Source organism: Epinephelus moara, chromosome 19 (assembly GCF_006386435.1).
Source record: "Epinephelus moara isolate mb chromosome 19, YSFRI_EMoa_1.0, whole genome shotgun sequence".
Lineage (NCBI taxonomy): Eukaryota > Metazoa > Chordata > Actinopteri > Perciformes > Serranidae > Epinephelus > Epinephelus moara.
In genome coordinates this window covers 32213813-32233548 of record NC_065524.1, presented here as the reverse complement: position 1 = coordinate 32233548, position 19736 = coordinate 32213813, and the positions used below count along the sequence as shown (strand labels likewise).

At 40.3% G+C, this 19736-nt stretch overlaps 3 protein-coding genes across 3 annotated transcripts in view; all 3 read left to right on the top strand.

Annotated features, from left to right (window-relative positions):
• The window catches only part of slc17a5 (solute carrier family 17 member 5), a 20106-nt gene extending 14576 nt beyond the window's left edge, over positions 1–5530 (top strand). Inside the window, exon 11 of the mRNA XM_050070489.1 lies at positions 1795–5530. Coding sequence (XP_049926446.1) covers positions 1795–1932 — 138 coding nt within the window. The 3' untranslated portion in view covers positions 1933–5530. The remainder of the gene's footprint in view (positions 1–1794) is intronic.
• Positions 5531–5672: 142 nt separating this feature from the next.
• eef1a1a (eukaryotic translation elongation factor 1 alpha 1a) lies at positions 5673–13722 on the top strand. The gene is made up of 8 exons (XM_050070490.1): positions 5673–8692; positions 10050–10229; positions 10316–10495; positions 10863–11159; positions 11583–11733; positions 11833–12089; positions 12360–12594; positions 12689–13722. Exons 2-8 carry the CDS (start codon positions 10086–10088, stop codon positions 12811–12813), a joined length of 1389 nt encoding a protein of 462 aa, XP_049926447.1. The 5' UTR covers positions 5673–8692; positions 10050–10085; the 3' UTR covers positions 12814–13722.
• A 65-nt stretch (positions 13723–13787) lies between these two features.
• cgasa (cyclic GMP-AMP synthase a) lies at positions 13788–16283 on the top strand. The gene is made up of 5 exons (XM_050070488.1): positions 13788–14594; positions 14765–14978; positions 15092–15349; positions 15497–15596; positions 15740–16283. Exons 1-5 carry the CDS (start codon positions 13797–13799, stop codon positions 16068–16070), a joined length of 1701 nt encoding a protein of 566 aa, XP_049926445.1. The 5' UTR covers positions 13788–13796; the 3' UTR covers positions 16071–16283.
• Positions 16284–19736: the final 3453 nt, after the last annotated feature.

Sequence of the window (19736 nt, the reverse complement as noted above, 5' to 3'; positions counted from 1 at the left end):
CTGGCTGAGGTCATGAGCTGCGGCAGCTGCTTCGTCCAGTAGCCTGAGTTCTGTCCATATATTCGGGCTCAAACAAATACGACTCAACAAAGAAATGCTGTTCCTCCTCAATTTCAAAGTCTTCAGACATGTTGGGCTGTCCTTTGCTAAAAGACCGTAGTGCAAATTATCTTTTAGCTACTGTGGTTACTGTTGTCTCCCCCTGCGGTGCACGTGTCACGTGATGTAAACACAGGTAAACAAAGCTCATGCTTTTGCTGGTCTCGTGCAAGCACACACACGTGAGCGCGGAGCACAGAGAAGCAGTCAGAGCTACAGGCTACAATGAGGCTAAAAACAGAGTTCATATGATGTTTTTCGAAACAACTTTTTATGTCAGGGCTGCAGCACACTTGGATCACTACGGATGAGCATGTTGGAGATATTTTGTGGTTTCAATTTTGTGTTCTTTGACGTTAGTCTGGGGCGCCGTCAGCCATTAGGTGTGCTAGCCGCTCCCCCCGCCGATCTCCGCAAGGGATGTGAGGACTCTAAAACTTCACTAGAGCCTCCATCGGCATATGGGTGAGTAGATAATGGCTGAATTTTCATTTTTGGGTGCACTATCCCTTTAAGACTTTTTAAGGACCTGTGGCTACTCTGTCCTAACATGACCTATAACATGACCTTCAACCTGGACCCTATTTTTCCATGGTTTGTGTCCAAGTGACTAATAGAGGCAGCGTTTTAAACTGGTCCAGTATTGAGCGAGACAGCTGCAGCCAACAGCAGCAAAACAGGCTGCAATGTAAAGTTAATGGGCAATTGAGCACCGTCATTTTGCATCCACTAAAAGTGTTTGTGTTTGTCACGACAGGCTCAGATTATTATTCTAAGAGTCTAAAGCTATAATGGTAAGGTTCCCGAGAGATAGACACTTTTGATTAAGAGTAAGATCCTTTTAGATAAACCCGAAACAGCCCCAAAGAAGCCATCGCCAAATCCCCCAGAATACATTTAAATAAACTGTAATGCGTCAAACAGACTTCACTCAAAGTCCACAAACAAAATAAACCTCAGGAAAACTGTCTTGGTTCATCATTCCAACTCTGGTATACCTGATATAAATCATTACGTTACTCATTTAGATGTGAAAATATGCTGACTCTGTACACGCTGAAATTATATAAGGGAGTCTCGTGGAACTGGCGGTAGCAATTTCGGGGGTGCTTCTAGTTAAGGAAAAATGCCTATCTTTGTAGGTAGACACAAGAGATATCACTTCTGACCAGAGTGTTTTAACAGATGGACAGTGTTATCAGACACTTTAATAATAACCTGGGCCTGTCAGTGGCAAAAACAAGCATTGTCAGTGGTCGTAAATTAGAGGTGTACAACTGTCCCGTCTTGTTACATTGCAGCCTGTTTTGCCGCCGCTAGCTGCAGCAGTCTCACTCAATAATGGACCAATATCAAAAATTCTCCATTGGTCACTGAGACAAAAATCATGGGAAAATAGGGCCAGGGTTGAAAAATCCCAAAGTTACACTTTAAGATGCATTGTTATCATTTTGGTGGGAAAGACATAAAGAGGAACGTTTGTAATATATTTTTAAAACAAACCAAAAAAAAATAATCAGCTTTTCTTTTGACAAACGAGGAAGCGACAAACTGTAAAGTGTTGACCTGCACGGCTATATGATGGTGCACCAGTTATTTTATTGAACTGAACCAGATAGTTTGCTAAATCATCACTGACACACGTCTTTATTTTAATTTGAATACTCATTATTAACTGTTGTGTTTGTCCTTTAGAAAACCATAGAAGAATGGCAGATGGTTTTCTACATCGCTGCTGCCATCAACCTGTTTGGAGCTGTGTTCTACACTGTGTTCGGCAAAGGAACGGTGCAGCCCTGGGCCGTCCACACGTCCTACTCTCATGGAGACTGAGGCAGAAGACAAGTGCTGGACGTGTCTGTTTGATGATTTCAGTTTTTCCAATGGACAGGTCTCAATCATGGGCTTAATTCAACGGGTAATCAGTGACAGATACGTTCCAACTGCGCTGATAATTCTCAAAGCGCAACTAGCTAACTGTGAGTAACAGCCATAATACCCTCGCAGATGTTCTGTACTGTGACTGCAGGTACTAGAGAGTCAGGTAAACCTTCAGTCACAGCAACAGAAGACTGCGATTTTATTGAAGTGAATATTTCTAGGAGGCAAAAATAATCATTTAGCAGAGCAAACAACCACATATGTATCTCCAGGAAGTGTCAGAGGAAGCTGTCTTTATGAAGGCAAACACTCCTGACACTAGCTGAAAAAAAGGAATGAAGCCAGTTAATAAGGAAGCTACAGGTGTTGACATTATGAACACCACAGGAAATAAGCTACAAGACAAATTATCCCAATGTAGCTCCTCAGGTTTTCCAGTTAGTTAACTTGATAAGCTCAATTTTTATTTCTGCCTCCAGAGCACTTTAAAGATGTTTTTACCCTACGACTCCACAGTACACCTTCTTGAGTTTTAATGCCATGGTTAAAGTCTGTCCTCTTTAGAAGGATGTTTCCTTAACTGGTGTGTGTAAAGTTTGGGTTACCACAACATGTGAAACTTAAACTAAGTGCCAAATAGTTTAAAGTGTTTAAAGGAACGCCTCACCCCCAAATCACCTTTTGTTTATGAGTTACTCTGCCAGAGTTCTGTTGAATGTGTGAAAAGGACTTTGTTTTTCCCACATGCCTTCACTGAACGGAGAATCCAATGTACAGACAGAATTCTTGATGAGTTGAAGTCATAGAATTTCGTCAGTATCCTTTAAAGTACCAATGGTGCGTTCGTTTTGTACTCGGATATTCCCAGTTCCCAGTCGGAAGTTTAAACTCGAACGCACCCTGAGGTCGGATTTCCAACTCGGAAACTCAACCGCATCAACCCCGACTTACGAATTCATGATGGATGCCGGTCACATACATAGTGAGTAAACACTCTGCTAAAGTACTGTTTATAGCAATTCTGTCTTATTTGTTTTACATTAGGTCAGCCATACCCATAGTACTGTTAGATTTTTATCCGTGGGCATGTTGCTATGCTGTCTGTACGTGCAAAATGCCACATAGAGCATTGTTATCAACTGATATTGCTAACAGTGGCTACGGCTAGCCCAACGGTAGAACAGTAACGTCCATGTTTTTTTCTAATCCAGTCCAACTTTATTTGTAAAGCACTTTAATAGCACTTTGGTACTCTGGTTGTCCACCGTTGTCAACTAGAATGCAAAAACTGTTGTCAACTCAGAGTTGACGTCATTCTCACTTCCGACTTCCGACCTCTGAGTACAAAACGAACGCACCACAAGTCCTCTACCCAACCCTTTTGATCACCTGTCAGTACTTCCAAATACTGAATTACGCATCAGGGAGAGAATGTCGGGTTCAAACAGAAGACGGAAGTGCCTCGAAGCCAGGAGTAGGACACTGAGCTCCTCAGCTTCCCAAAGAGCCAAAACTATTGCTGTAGCGGTGATCTGCAGTGACAGTTTCAGTGTTTCTTTTTCTTTTCATTTCAAGACAGAAGACTTGACTTGTGCTCAGAGGAGAGCAAGACTGTGTCGACCTTGCAGCTTGCTCAAAAAATACGTTCTTGTTATTAAACAGAGAGTAAAGGCACAGAGGAGAGACACTGTCTGGTGTCCAGGTACCAGCACCAGTATCGGTTCACATATGAATGGTACCCAATCCTAGTAACCATGTTTAACGATAGCAAAACTTACCATTTACAACATTCACACAACTCGTGCAGTCAAATCCAAGTTTCATTTATCCAGTCGTTTGCTCAGTACTCCTCAAACATACAGCCCTTTCCCAAATAGAAACTGAACTAACAGTGAAGCTTTATCTCTGCTCTCTTCAAAGCCAGACTCCATTGACAAAAACAGTCATTTTACCTCACTGAACACAGGAGTTGCTGGTCTACCGCTGCTGCGATCAGTTAGTTTTTTTTTGCGTCATTGTGTGACTTTGGTGTTTTAAAGTGTTAGTTCAGATTCACCAAAGTCTCACAATGACAGACTAACTGATAGAGGCAAAGAAAGACCAGCAGCTTCTGTGTTCAGCAGGCTTAAATGACTGTTTTTGTCAATGAAGTCTGGCTTTGAAGTTTCACTTTCAGTTCAATTCCCCGTCAGAAAGGGCCGTCAGGGCAGCACTGAGCATCTGACTGGATAAATAAGACTTGGATTATACTGCATGAGTTGTGTGAAAGATTGCAAACGGATGCTTTGATCTAATTTTGCTGTTGTCAACAAGACTGTTCTCCATTTTTGGATCCTTTGTTCACTGGAGGCATGCAAGGACCAAGTTTCTTCACAAATTCAGCATAGCACAGGGTGAGTACTTGATACACAAATTGTGATTTGGGAGGTGAAGTATTTCTTCACATGGTTTTCCCCCTTCCTAACAAAAAAAATCATGTCAACCCAAATTAGACACACACATATAAGAATGTCTTTCTTACCATTGAGACTGCACAGTACGCATCCCTTGTTTGGGGAAAATGCCTTATAGTGAAGCCTCCTTAGATTGATTTTAAAGCTCTTTGTCTTTCACAGGATTGCAAATGGACTTTTTTTTTGTATGTACTTGTCATATAGTGCCGTTATTATGTGCACAATAATGTGTCTTTTCCGGTTGTATCCACCAGGCACCTCTTTGAGTTTAGGTAGCAGCACTTAACTAATGCATGTGTGAAGCACGGGTCATGATATTTTCAATCTGTAACACTAAGACGACGTTAAGCTCTCTGCACCTTTCTGATGAAGGGAAAGGAAACTTTAAAGAGGTTCCTGGTGGACACACAGCCTTGTTTTACTCACAGGATTTGCACTTTCTGTGTCAATTCTCAGGTATCGTATGTCTTATAAGGATTGAAAAGGACGTTTGATTACTTTTTACAGGTTGTTTGATCTACCGCATTGAGGTATGTTCTTAATTAAGTGTCAACTGGATGAGATCCCATTTTAAAATGATTTCAGGTAGTGCAGTTAATTCAAAATATGGCTCATGGTAATTCTTTACCTATTTTCAACTTATAAAGTTTACACTCTACCAGGTCACATGTACATAAAACTGTATGTATCTTGTCCATTTACACATAACGACCACAGGGGGATAAATCAAAATCAAGCCACAAGGAAAAATGTTGTTTTTGTTATGTGTTAACAAGTAGCATCATCATCCCAGTTTAAGACGCACTGCCTTATTACATTAGCTTCAATGGGGTCAGACAATTCAGGACTGTAGACTCTTTGTTCCCAGAAGGGATTCCTGTCGTTACTGTTTTTTTTTTTTTATTCTTTCTTCTCTTTTTTTTAACGTTAGTGTCTACACACAGAGGATAAAGGGATTTGTGAATGTGTATATACACACACTATACTGGGAGGGTAATCATTGTAAACTTTCAGTCTGGAAACATTCCAGAAATATGTCTTAAATCACTGTCATGTATTGTAAATACTGCATCATATACAGCTATTAGCAAATCTGATACTGTGTCGGGTTATTATTTCATTATGTAGCCACTGTCTACTGACTACAGGAATAATGTGCTTTTCATTAAATCTCTTCAGTCTGTACTATTATACCCCCAAATCAAAAATACTTATCATTCCTCTTACCTGTAGTGCTATTTATCAATCTAGATTGTGTTGGAGTTATCGGTCATAGAGATGTCTGCCTCCTCTCCAATAGAATGGAACTAGATGTCACTCAGCTTGTGGTGCTCCAAGTGCCAAAAAAATTACATCTCTTTCCAGAAATCATGACCTGGTTACTCAAGATAATCCACAGACCTTGTTGTGAGCAGTTTCATGTAGGAACTATTTTCTTTCTACCGTATTACCATGCAAAAGGAAGACTGCAGCTACTCATGGACGAGAGATTTGCACTCGTTACAGTGAGATAGCCAGCAGTAGATGATTTGACATGTAAATCGAATCATTATGTTGTTTTCATGCTTCCTTTAGTAACCTGTTTTTTTATGTCTGTCTACAGCTGTATGATTATTTTGTTTATTTGCGACTTACATGTTTGAAATAAACTGCTACTGACTAACTAACTAAGATGTAAACTTTAAACTCGGCTGAGCTGTAACATTAGCTAGCTCAGTGGTGCTAGCTGAGCTAGCAGTAGATGCACGCCTCCTTCTGCGCAGGGATACGGTTGGCAGGTGTAGTTCAGTAGGAAGAAAATAGTTGCTAAAAGAAACTGCTCACAACAAGGTCTGTGGATTATCTTGAGTGGCCGAGTCATGATTTCTGGAAAGAGACATTGCTGTTGAGTTTTTCCTTTTCTTGGCACTTTGAGCACCACAAGCTGAGTGACATCTAGTTCCATTATGTTCAAGAGAAGGCAGACATCTCTACTGCTGATATCTCCAACACTCAGCAACTCACACCAAAACAATCTAGATCAGGGGTCTGCAACCTTTACTATCAAAAGAGCCATAAAGAAATTTCGTGTGGCGCAACAAAACATATTTGAGCCTTATAATGACGGTAACACAGCCTATATTGGGGCCGATGCCGATTCCGATATTATTGAATAAAAAAATCTAACCGATATATTGGCCGATTAAATTTTTTATGTTTTTCAATTTAAAAACCCCCGAAATACCTGCTTTTGATGGCTTAAATATAGTTTAAACACTCGTTACAAAGATATAAATTGAAGGAAGAACATTTTACTATTTTCAAATACTTTTATTATCAGAAATTGTGTGGAACAAGCAGCATATGAACAATTTGAACACAATAATCGATTGGAACAATTATTCTCTAATGACTATAATCGGCCGATTTTATAAAGTCTAAATCAGCCTGTACCTATCGTCTTAATTAGCAGTCATTAATATGTTTTACCACAAGGTGGCGACTGTGCAAGGCATTATTTATGATTATTTGGTACGTTGACTTTGCAGAGCTGGCAGTGAAAGCAAACAAATCTGTCCACCCACTCCTAAATTCTATTTTTTTATTCCAAGTGTATTACATTTTAGGATCTGGCATCCATAGCTAGCCTAGCTCGGGAGACTCAAGACTAGCCACTGCTATCAAGGTTCGGCAGAATTTGGAGGAAGAGGTGCCAGGCAGTAGATGTATTACGCACATTTTAGTTGTTGAAATGTGAAAACTTTTTTTTTTATTCGGTATATAGGCTTCACTTTTTTACAATTGAAGAATGTAAGAATTTCTTTACGCCTACAACACTGCTGAATGAAACTTAAAACTCTCATTTCCATATAATTTTTTTGTTAAAGACACAATGAGCAACTGGAGAGGGGCTAAAGAGCGACATGTGGCTCCAGAGCCACAGGTTGCCTATCCCTGATCTAGACTGATAAATAGCACTTCAGGTAAGAGGAAAGATATGCATTTTTGAACTGGGGGGGGTTAACTTTCCCTTTAAATATACAATCTCCAAATCACACACATAAGCCTGTGCAACTCTTTACTTGTGGAATAATCCCACTTAAATGTCCTTGAGAAGTAGTGTCCCCTAATAAAGAGACTTCATAAACTCCTCTGTTGGTTAGCAGTGACACTACTCTCTGGGATGTTTTACAAAACGTCACAAAACTCACACTACACTGTAATAAAGTAACCGAACATGCTGCACACTAACAAATAGGTTCAGGGCCGAGGAAAGGTCAGTGAGGCACACAACAGAGATAAGAGCATAAATAGTAAGAAACAAATTGTGATAATTGCAATAGTTGTTCAGTCTCACAGAGGACGACCTTTTGGTAATAAACCCACCAACAGCACAGTAATGCAGCTCTGTACTGACTGAGTCATATCCACAAAATATTCCCATGTGGGCCACTACTGGGCAAACATGATCTCACAATCTATTTTAGAAGGTCTTGATAGCTTTTTAGCAACATGTGTCCAAATGTTAAGGCCCCTTGAGAACATGACAACATAATGTCATAACCACTGCAATGTTTACCTGGAGACTGCTCTCTCTCTGCCTCTGCCTCGCCTTGTGTGTCTCCTGCCTCTCGTGATAATTAGCAGCCAGACCTGCAGACAGACGCACTGGAGAGAAGTCAAGGGAATCGGGGATCATTTTAATCCAACTAGGGAGCGTCTGGAAAGGTGCGCTCACCTGCTGCGCGTGACAAACGCTGCTGCTCGCTCCATTTGTTCTCCAACTTTGTTTAAACCGTGTCACAGCCAACACCATCCCTGACACACAGACAAAAAACAAAACTTGTGTGGTGTGATATTATTCCACTCAAATATTTTTCTGCAACGCCAACTACTGCAGATACAGCCTAGAAAATAAAAACCAGGAGTCACCTAATGTCCCTTCCCTTTAAGCCACATTAATTAATGACAAACTAAAGCTCACAGTTGCACGCACTGGCTGCGCACGTTTAAGGTTTCCATCTTGTGATATTGTGATGAAACTGAACAGATAATATTTAAACGCGGCCGTGTCCGATAATGGAAGCGTCACCGGCAGCAGTGTCCTATGATAAACTCGTCTACGGTAACTTCCCCCGGTCCGTCGTTGTGATGCTGTGCAACGGCGGGTGCGCGCAATTACGCAACACCCCCCTCCTGTCCTGTGCGCTATAACCGGATCAGCGTCTCTCCTCAGCTCCTCCGGTCCTGCACCCAAACTGACACCGGCCACCTCTCAGGTACGACACCGTACACGACATTACACATCGAGTGGGATTTTGTTTTTGATGCTATCGGTGATGAATGAGCTGTTTGTTTAGCGGCTCCGTCTCCAGGCAGCGTTTTGGGAATATTGTTGTGATGCAGGAGCGAGGGCAGGCGGCTGGTGCTTAATACGCATCCAGACGTCAGTGAGCAGGCAGATGATAGAACATGGCGGAGGGGTGACATTTCCCTTAAATCCTTTAGACTTTAAATGTATCGCAGTAGCTGTGCTGGTTTTTAGGTTTTATCCGCTGTTTATCATCTTTTTTTTTTTTTACATTAAAGCGCACTGCGGCAGTTGTCGTGACGTTACACATGAGGGATGAGTTAAACAGGCGCATGTAAATATCTGTCCTAGCCCTGAGTTCACCTGTCTGGCTAAGATCATGTGGGGATTCATGTTACACTTGGATTAAAGCTACTGACCGTTCAACCTGCTGCAGACCAGACTCAGATCAAATAAATCCCCACAAGGCTCAGTTAGGAGACTTTATAGTGCATGTGTCAGTTCTTATTTTCAAGGTTACCACCACAACACTCCTGCAGAGTTAACAACAATGTTTACTGTCCTCTGCATTAACCTGTGTGCAGTGCACTGCAGTGTCTGAGAAATGGCTGCTACACTATCAGAGGACAGGACCTGACAAAATGGAGGATTGTGGTTTGGAATGAGGCTGTCCTGAGTCTGAAAAGAGGACGGTGCTGCGAAACATCAGCGCCTTGTTGTTGTTTTTGATGTGAAGTGCACAGCAGAGCAGGGAAGCGAGGGACGCGAGGGACAGGAGAGCAGGCTGGATGTGAAAGAGGAGAGCAGGGGTGTGGATGGATGGAAGAACAGAGAGTAGGAGGGGCAGAGGGGGGTTTGTGACTTGGCGCAGTTCAATTGCCATTGATACCATCCCTAATCTTCTGAGACACACTGTTTAAGCAAAAATCTATCACCAGTCGAGAGCCGACATTGTCTGTAACCTCAGTTTCACATACCCAGGACCAAACAGACAGCCTGCAGCACTTCCAATTCTTGCTGCGCCAGTCACTTGGGGAGGCTCGAGCTCTCTACTGATGTTTTTATCTCTCATGCTGCGATGCATTTGCTCAGTCTCTGGCTGTGTGATCTTGCAAAGTCCATTCAATCCATTACCAAGTGCTACAGTGTGTTTAGCATTATCAAACTTTCATTTGTTTTTCCCACCCTTAAAATATTTTTGCTGCTCCCACACAAAACCTTTTAAACATCCATCAGTTGCGATAACTAGTGCATGAAAGGTTTCTGTTTCCTGCCCTGTGAACCACCTGCACACTGTACTAAGTGTAATCCAACACTGGTTTCAGCCGACTGCCTCGTGACTTCAGCCAGCTCCGGTCACCATGGGAAAGGAGAAACTCCACATCAACATCGTCGTGATCGGCCATGTGGACTCTGGCAAGTCCACCACCACAGGCCACCTCATCTACAAGTGCGGGGGCATCGACAAGAGGACCATCGAGAAGTTTGAGAAAGAAGCAGCTGAGGTGAGGAGATACAGGCCTCCTTAAATCAATCAAGATAAAAGCCATACTCACTATAAGCACATCACTACCTGTTACTTATTTCGCAGATGGGGAAGGGGTCGTTCAAGTACGCCTGGGTGCTGGACAAGCTGAAGGCAGAGAGGGAGCGTGGCATCACCATCGACATCTCGCTGTGGAAGTTTGAAACCAGCAAGTACTACGTGACCATCATCGATGCCCCAGGTCATAGGGACTTCATCAAGAACATGATCACAGGGACCTCCCAGGTCTGTAACACGAAGATGCTCAGCCAGTCTGTATATCATCACATGCTGTGTACCATAGTTGGAGGTTCCTTTGAACAAGTAGCCACAAAAGTCATAATTAAGAGCATCCAATAGGCAACACTTAGCTCATTCACCAGGTTCCTGTTGAACAGTATTCATATTGTTGCATTTCAAGTTGATTACAGCTAAATATACCTCCTCAGAACTGATATCAAAGAATGTTTTATCCTAACTTCCGCATAGGACATGGCTCATCTTGCCTCATTCTACTACAATTATACAGTAACCTTCAAATCCTAAATTAGTAAGTGCAACAGTCAAAGCTGCACCGACAGTACTAATGACGTTTTATCCTCTGCGTCCTCAGGCAGACTGTGCTGTGCTGATTGTGGCGGCCGGTGTGGGAGAGTTCGAGGCAGGCATTTCCAAGAACGGACAGACCCGTGAGCACGCCCTCCTGGCCTACACTCTGGGAGTAAAACAGCTCATTGTGGGCATCAACAAGATGGACTCCACTGAGCCCAACTACAGCCAGAAGCGTTACGAGGAAATTGTGAAGGAAGTGAGCACCTACATCAAGAAGATCGGCTACAATCCCGACACCGTTGCCTTTGTGCCCATTTCAGGCTGGAATGGAGACAACATGCTTGAGCCCAGCCCCAACGTGAGTACAAGGCATAGAATAGTGATGCAAATGCTGCTAGATTTAAATGGACGTATGCAGCCTTGAATTTGAATACTAATTTGTTTGGCTGGTGCCAGGGATGGGAAACCTGTTGCTGTCGGTCGAACTCAGATAATCAGACCACTAAAGAGGAGCCATATAATCAGAAAACTGACTCGGTATGTCAGTTACACAGAAATATCTAGCTTAGGTTTGCTAGCATTAGTCACAAGAAGCTACTGGTCATTATTCGGCTGAAGCAGCAGAACCCCTGGGTGTTATTTTTGGCTTATGTGTTTAACCTCTGACTCAAGTGTATATATAGTTATGTCCTTTTTTATTTCACACATAGTCTAGCATGGTCAGCTATGATCATTAGCTTGAAATCTCATGTATGATGGTACATTTTCTTCTTGTCTCTAGATGACATGGTTTAAGGGGTGGAAGATCAACAGGAAAGACGGCAATGCATCAGGGACCACACTACTAGAGGCTCTGGATGCCATCCAGCCCCCCACCCGTCCAACAGACAAACCTCTACGTCTTCCCCTGCAGGATGTCTACAAGATAGGAGGCAAGTAGCGCACTGATAGTATTACTGTATGAAAGACTCTGTAGGTCTGTAGGTTAATGTTCACTTCATTGACATTCTCTATGCTGAACTTCCTCTCAGGTATTGGAACAGTGCCTGTAGGCCGCGTGGAGACAGGCATACTGAAGCCTGGCATGGTGGTGACCTTTGCCCCCGTCAATGTGACGACTGAGGTGAAGTCTGTGGAGATGCACCATGAGGCGCTGACTGAGGCCCTCCCTGGCGACAACGTGGGCTTCAATGTCAAGAATGTGTCTGTCAAGGACATTCGTCGTGGCAACGTTGCAGGAGATAGCAAGAACGATCCACCGCAGGAAGCTGCCAACTTCACTGCTCAGGTAGACATTGCAAAAGATCTATTTCTAGAAATGAAACAAGAGCATGCTTAAATCCGCTCTTTCGTAACTGAGAACTATTTATAGTCTTGAGGAATATGTGTTATAAAATCTATTTTGAGTTTGAATCATCACACTGCAAGTTTGTTAAAATTTCTGCCACACAACACACTCAGCAACGATCGCTGCACAAAAAGCCAACGCCAGAGTCTTTGCAGTGAACTTATTTGACCTGAAGGCAATAATCATTCATGTTGTCTCTTTGCTTTGTAGGTGATCATCCTGAATCACCCAGGCCAGATCAGTGCTGGTTATGCCCCTGTCCTTGACTGTCACACCGCTCACATCGCCTGCAAGTTTGCGGAGCTCAAGGAGAAGATCGATCGCCGCTCTGGCAAGAAGCTGGAGGACAACCCCAAATCCCTCAAGTCTGGAGACGCTGCCATTGTGGATATGATTCCTGGCAAGCCAATGTGCGTGGAGAGCTTCTCTGAGTACCCTCCACTTGGTAAGTTCAACTGTAGATCTTTTTGATTTTCCCAACACGTTTTCCACCCATCAAAGGCTTTGTGACTCTACCTCTACTCCTCTTCACCTTGCAGGTCGTTTTGCGGTGCGCGACATGCGTCAGACTGTGGCTGTTGGCGTGATTAAGGGCGTGGAGAAGAAGGTCTCCACCACCGGTAAAGTTACCAAGTCCGCCCAGAAGGCCCAGAGGAACAAATGAATGTTGTGCTACTCTGCCGACCCCAAGGTCTCCCAGGGCAGGACATCGGTCATCCAACTCCATCCTACAATTGGCTGCTTCAACGTAATAATCAAAGACTGGTTAATCATCACAATGCATCGCAAAAGCATTCGAAGGAAAGAAAAACATTTAGATTTTAAATCCTTGAGGCGGCACTCCTGACTCCATTTCAGTGGTTAGATTACCATTACGTACAGTGTAATATCAAACAGATAGTTTTAAATGTGCACTGTTGATTTGGTTCATGGCAATACTTTTCTGTGATATTGATATTAAGACATTGAACAATTAGAGGTACTAAAATGTATCACCGCTCTAGCTCTCTGGAGTGCAGACACTGGTCTCTTTACATGGTACATGTTGTCTTGCTTTTAGTGTTTGTTTGCAACTACATGGTGCTCTGTAGGAGCCTGTGGCAAGATGTTAAAACTATGTTCTTCCGAGTAGTAGATTAGTTAAACTTAGTGATTTGTTGTGTTTGAGCTTTAAAAAGCACTTGAAACAAAAGGTCCAAATTTGTCCTTCCTGAGGGGACTCTGAGTAGACCACCTGATGATTCTTGAAGCACTTTGATTGGCGTTTTGCTAACTTTGCACTTGCACTGGAAAAGCTTAAATTGGCATAAGCTACTGCACCTTACTGTAAGATGGCATGAGCCTCTTTGCAACATTAAACCTGTTTCAACCAAAATGTTGAGCTGTGGTCTTTTGTAATTTCTTTCTGAGTATACCACAAAGAAGTGATCACAGATGCCTTGAACTTTCCCATTCCATAAGACAGTTCTGACAAAAGTCATAGCATTTGTAGAATACACACTTGTGTCCACAAGATGGAGCCACTGATAAAGGATTCTGACTTCCAAACAAACTGAGGCGTGTTAAGGGGCGTGTTCTCCCACACTTGCCGGAAACTCTCTGAGTGTAACCCTGACAGAGCAGTTTCATTCCTCTCATAGCACCAACATGACTGGTAGAGGGAGACCACGCAAGGCAGCGAGACCTGACACTACGTGTGCCAAGTGTAAAACTAAACCAGAGGAAATGAAACAAGAATCTCTGCCCAGATGTCCAGGGAAGCGGAATGGCACCACAGCGGTACAGAAACCAAAGGCACAGAAAAAGACAACCCACACTGAGGAGAAGCCGACTCTTCAAAGGACTCAAATAGACAAGACCAAAAATCATTTAACAGAGGAGCAGCAAAGGACACCTACAGAAACCACAAAGGCTCCTGCACAAGGCGTTAAAGCCAAACCCTGTGCTGGCAGGGCCAAAACAACAGAACAGTCTGCAGAGAGGATAACGAAAACGAAGCCGACACCAAAGGACACTACAAAGGATTCTCCAAAGACCACAAAAGCAAAAAAATGTGGCGTGAAGGCCAAATCACCAGAACAACTCTCAGAGGAGTTGGAGGTGAAGCCAGAGGCACCAAAGGATACCACAAAGGCTGTGAAGGCAAAAACCTGTGCTGGCAAAGCCAAATCACTAGAAAAAATCTCAATGGAGACAACAAAGATGCAGCCCGGCACACCTCAGGACACCAAGAAGGCAGGCTGGTGTGAAGACAAAGCTTCAATGGACTCCATCCTCTACACAACTCTGGAAGATTTAAAGATTAAAAGGGACGACAGATCAGGTGCAGCAGAAGTCATCAATAAAATAATAAAAGCTATAGTTGTGCATTTGAAAGAGAAAACGCAATGTTTCAAAGAGGTTGAAGCGCCACTACATACTGGAAGTTACTATGAAAATCTGAAGGTAAGTCACTTCAGTCCGAGTTCCCTCAAACACACACTGAGTTCCATCATCTCTTGTTGAAAGGGCGAGATCTAAATATAATGTGCAGGAGAAATGTACTCACATTTGGTACAGTCAGTATGTAATCATATACTTTGTGGTGTATTACACTGATGTTTTTGTGCACACAGATTTCTAATCCAGATGAATTTGATGTCATGCTACCCATTCCTGTTGACCGAGTGAACATTAGTCCTTTCGGAGAGGATGGAGCCTTTTACAGTGTGGAATTAAAACGTGGCAACAGCCCTCTGAAAAAGTTTGGGGAAACTGGCACTTTATCCGCCAGTGAAATGCTCAAGGAGTTCAGGGACGAAGTGAAGAAATGTGTCAAGCAATTTGAAGGTGAGCAGCAAAAGTAGCACTTTTGGGTTTTAATTGTTGGGTTGGGAATACAAAAATCTGATACTGTAAGATACAGACAACATTTGGATTGTGTTTCCTGTTAATTCTTTCAGAATGGGAGGTGACAAAAAAGAAGAAAGGCTGCCCTGCAGTGACCCTGATCACAACAGTACAATCAATCACCATTTCACTGGATGTTGTGCTCAGTATCATGGTCAAATCGAGCTGGCCACCATTCACCAAAGAAGGCATCAAAGTAGACAGCTGGCTGGGGACTAAAGTGAAGCAGGAATACAAGCGAATGCCGTATTATCTTGTCCCAAAATATGAAGGCAGAGGCACAGCGGAAATCGACGGGGTCCTTGCCAAGGGTAAGTCGAACTCTGTCTAACTCTTCATGTTATGTACATGCTGTTTTGGGATTTTCACATTAACTGTTTAATGCATAAAGACTAGAAAAAAAGGGAAGCTTCAAGTTTCTCTACCCATTGAGGATTTTGTTCTCTACTGACTTGCAGATATTTGGCGGGTTTCATTCTCTCATGTTGAGAAGGCCATAATGAAGAATCACGGATCGGAGAAGACATGCTGTGAGAAAGGCGGAGAACGCTGCTGCAGGTTAAGATTTTAAAACATATTCCTTAAGTTAAAATATAAGATTACACATTTCTTTTACTCAAGTCACACCATGTCCATCACACAGAAAAAAGAGGTTAAAGTACTGAGAATTGATATGTCTGTACCTTTCTCTTCACATACAGGAAGGACTGTCTGAAGCTCCTAAAGCACCTTCTCAGTCTCCTGAAGGAAGAGGACTCTTCATTTGACAAGTTCTGCTCCTACCACGCCAAGACCACGCTCCTACACGCCTGCTGCTCTAGAACTAAAGACAGAGACTGGAGTGCCTCAAGTCTGAGCCACTGTTTTCAGCTGCTCCTGAAAGACTTTGTAGGCCATCTGGAAAAAGGTGTACTCTACAACTTCTTCATCCCAACTCAGAACCTGCTCTCTGGTCGAGACCAGAAGAAGTGCAGTTGTCTGGCTCGTCGTATCACAGAGGAATGTGACAGGGGCTTTCCTATTTTCAAGTGACAACTTCACAACAAACAAAGTGTTTGGCTTGTGACGACTCTACCTCCATAGAGTCTGAAACATCATTTAAGTAAAAACTGTGCAACAAAACTCAGGGTAATCTTTCAAGACAGAAAGCATGATCAATAGCCAAAAACACAATTTTTTTAAATTTTTTTTTTACAATTTCATTCTTGTGTTTACTGCATTTATTTTCATCTGAACCTGTTCTTTAATAAATTTCTTACTTTTTCATGTTTTGGCCTCTCTTATTTATAGTTTGCTAAATACATTGTAACATCATCATGGTAACTGCTACCATTTCGTGAAATTTGTGATAAAAAACATCGTAGCATAGAATGACATCAAGATTGTGAGGAAAAACCTCATAGTATAGTATATCGTCAAAAATCATAAAAACGTCATAGTATAGCACGTCGTCAAAAATGTGATAAAAAACGTCATACTATAGTATGTCGTCAAAAATCATGAAAAACGTCATAGTATAGTATAGTATAGTATTTTGTCAAAAATGTGATGAAAACATAGTATAGTATGTCGTCAAAAATCATGAAAACCATCATAGTATAGCATGTCGTCAAAAATGTGATAAAAACATAGTATAGTATGTCGTCAAAAATGTGATTAAAAACGTCATAGTATAGCATGTCGTCAAAAATGTGATAAAAACGTCATAGTATAGTATGTCGTCAAAAAACCATGAAAAAAAATCATAGTATAGTATGTCGACAAAAATCATGAAAAACGTCCTAGTATACCGTCAAAAATGTGATAAAAACGTCATAGTATAGTATGTCGTCAAAAAAACATGAAAAAACATCATAGTATAGTATGTCGTCAAAAATGTGATGAAAACATAGTACAGTATGTCGTCAAAAATCATGAAAACCATCATAGTATAGTATGTCGTCAAAAATGTGATTTAAACGTCATAGTATAGTATGTCGTCAAAAATGTGTTTTAAGTTTCATAGTATAGTATGTCGTCAAAAAACCATGAAAAAACATCATAGTATAGTATGTCGTCAAAAATCATGAAAACCATCATAGTATAGTATGTCGTCAAAAATGTGATTTAAACGTCATAGTATAGTATATCGTCAAAAATCATAAAAACGTCATAGTATAGCACGTCGTCAAAAATGTCATAAAAACGTCATAGTATAGTATTTTGTCAAAAAAACATCATAGTATAGTATGTCGTCAAAAATCATGAAAACCATCATAGTATAGAATGTCGTCAAAAATGTGATAAAAACATAGTATAGTATGTCGTCAAAAATGTGATAAAAACGTCATAGTATAGTATGTCGTCAAAAAACCATGAAAAAACATCATAGTATACTATGTCGTCAAAAACCATGAAAAAACATCATAGTATAGTTTGTCGTCAAAAAACCATGAAAAAACATCATAGTATAGTATGTCGTCAAAAATGTGATAAAAACATAGTATAGCACGTCGTCAAAAATGTGATTAAAACGTCATAGTATAGTATGTCGTCAAAAAACCATGAAAAAAAAATCATAGTATAGTATGTCGTCAAAAATCATGAAAAACGTCCTAGTATGCCGTCAAAAAATGTGATAAAAACGTCATAGTATAGCACGTCGTCAAAAATGTGATAAAAACGTCATAGTATAGTATGTCGTCAAAAATGTGATGAAAACATAGTATAGTATGTCGTCAAAAATCATGAAAACCATCATAGTATAGTATGTCGTCAAAAATGTGATTTAAACGTCATAGTATAGTATGTCGTCAAAAAACCATGAAAAAACATCATAGTATAGTATGTCGTCAAAAATGTGATTTAAACGTCATCGTATAGTATAGTAGTCCAAAAACCATGAAAAAACATCATAGTATAGCACGTCGTCAAAAATGTGATAAAAACATAGTATAGTATGTCGTCAAAAATCATGAAAAAATCATAGTATAGTATGTCGTCAAAAATATGATTTAAAAGCCATAGTATAGTATGTCATCAAAAATGTATTTTAAATTTCATAGTATAGTATGTCGTCCAAAAACCATGAAAAAAAATCATAGTATAGCACGTTGTCAAAAATTTGATAAAAACATAGTATGGTATGTCGCTAAAAATCATGAAAACATCATAGTCTAGTAAGTCGTCAAAAATGTGATAAAAACGTCATGGTATAGTATGTCGTCACAAATGTGATAAAAATGTCATAGTATAGTATGTCGTCCAAAAACCATGAAAAAACGTCATAGTATAGTATGTCGTCAAATTTGAGATAAAAAACGTCATAGTATAGTATGTCGGCAAAAATGTGATAAAAATGTCATAGTATAGTATGTCGTCAAAAATGTAATAAAAATGTCATAGTATAGTATGTCGTCAAATTTGAGATAAAAAACGTCATAGTATAGTATGTCGTCAAAATGCGATAAAAACGTCATAGTATAGTATGTCGTCAAAAATGTCATAAAAATGTCATAGTATAGTATGTCGGCCAAAAACCATGAAAAAACATCATAGTATAGTATGTCGTCAAAAATGTGATAAAAATGTCATAGTATAGTATGTCGTCCAAAAACCATGAAAAAACATCATAGTATAGTATGTCGTCAAAAATTTGATAAAAATGTCATAGTATAGTATGTCATCCAAAAACCATGAAAAAACATCATAGTATAGTATGTCGTCAAAAATGTGTTTTAAATTTCATAGTATAGTATGTCGGCCAAAATGTGATGAAAACGTTGTTGTATAGTATGTCGTCCAAAATGTGTTTTAAATTTCATAGTATAGTATGTTGTCAAAAATGTGATAAAAACGTCATAGTATAGTATGTCGTCAAAAATGTGTTTTAAATTTAATAGTATAGTATGTCGTCCAAAATGTGTTTTAAATTTAATAGTATAGTATGTCGTCAAAAATGTGTTTTAAATTTCATAGTATACTATGTCGTCAAAAATGTGATAAAAACATCATAGTATAGTATGTCGTCCAAAATGTGATTAAAACGTTGTAGTATAGTATGTCGTCCAAAATGTGACAAAAACGTCATAGTGTAGTATGTCGTCAAAAATGTGGTAAAAATGTCATACTATAGTATGTCGTCAAAAACCATGAAAAACATCATAGTATAGTATGTCGTCAAAAATGTGATAAAAAAAAGTCATAGTATAGTATGTCATCAAAAATCATGAAAAACATCATAGTATAGTATGTTGTCAAAAATGTGTTTTAAATTTCATAGTACAGTATGTTGTCCAAAATGTGATAAAAACATCATAGTATAGTATGTCGTCTAAAATGTGACAAAAACGTCATACTATAGCATGTTGTCCAAAATGTGATAAAAACGTTGTAGTATAGCACGTCGTCAAAAATGTGATAAAAACATAGTATAGTAGGTCGTCAAAAATCATGAAAACATCATAGTATAGCATGTAGTAAAAAATCATGAAAAACGTCATAGTATAGTATGTCATCAAAAATGTGTTTTAAATTTAATAGTATAGTATGTCGTCCAAAATGTGATAAAAACGTCATAGTATAGTATGTCGTCAAAAATGTGTTTTAAATTTCATAGTATAGTATGTTGTCAAAAATGTGTTTAAAATTTAATAGTATAGTATGTCGTCCAAAATGTGATAAAAACGTCATAGTATAGTATGTCGTCAAAAATGTGTT

What these genes read in the sequence shown, in the direction of transcription:
- cgasa (XM_050070488.1), top strand. Translation starts at nt 13,797, where the DNA reads ATGACTGGTAGAGGGAGACCACGCAAGGCAGCGAGACCTGACACTACG. An exon ending in ATGTGTCAAGCAATTTGAAG is followed by an intron (nt 14,979 to 15,091) that starts GTGAGCAGCAAA and finishes TAATTCTTTCAG; the next exon opens with AATGGGAGGTGACAAAAAAG. An exon ending in GGCGGAGAACGCTGCTGCAG is followed by an intron (nt 15,597 to 15,739) that starts GTTAAGATTTTA and finishes CTTCACATACAG; the next exon opens with GAAGGACTGTCTGAAGCTCC.
- eef1a1a (XM_050070490.1), top strand. Translation starts at nt 10,086, where the DNA reads ATGGGAAAGGAGAAACTCCACATCAACATCGTCGTGATCGGCCATGTG. An exon ending in GGATGTCTACAAGATAGGAG is followed by an intron (nt 11,734 to 11,832) that starts GCAAGTAGCGCA and finishes ACTTCCTCTCAG; the next exon opens with GTATTGGAACAGTGCCTGTA. An exon ending in CTGCCAACTTCACTGCTCAG is followed by an intron (nt 12,090 to 12,359) that starts GTAGACATTGCA and finishes TTTGCTTTGTAG; the next exon opens with GTGATCATCCTGAATCACCC.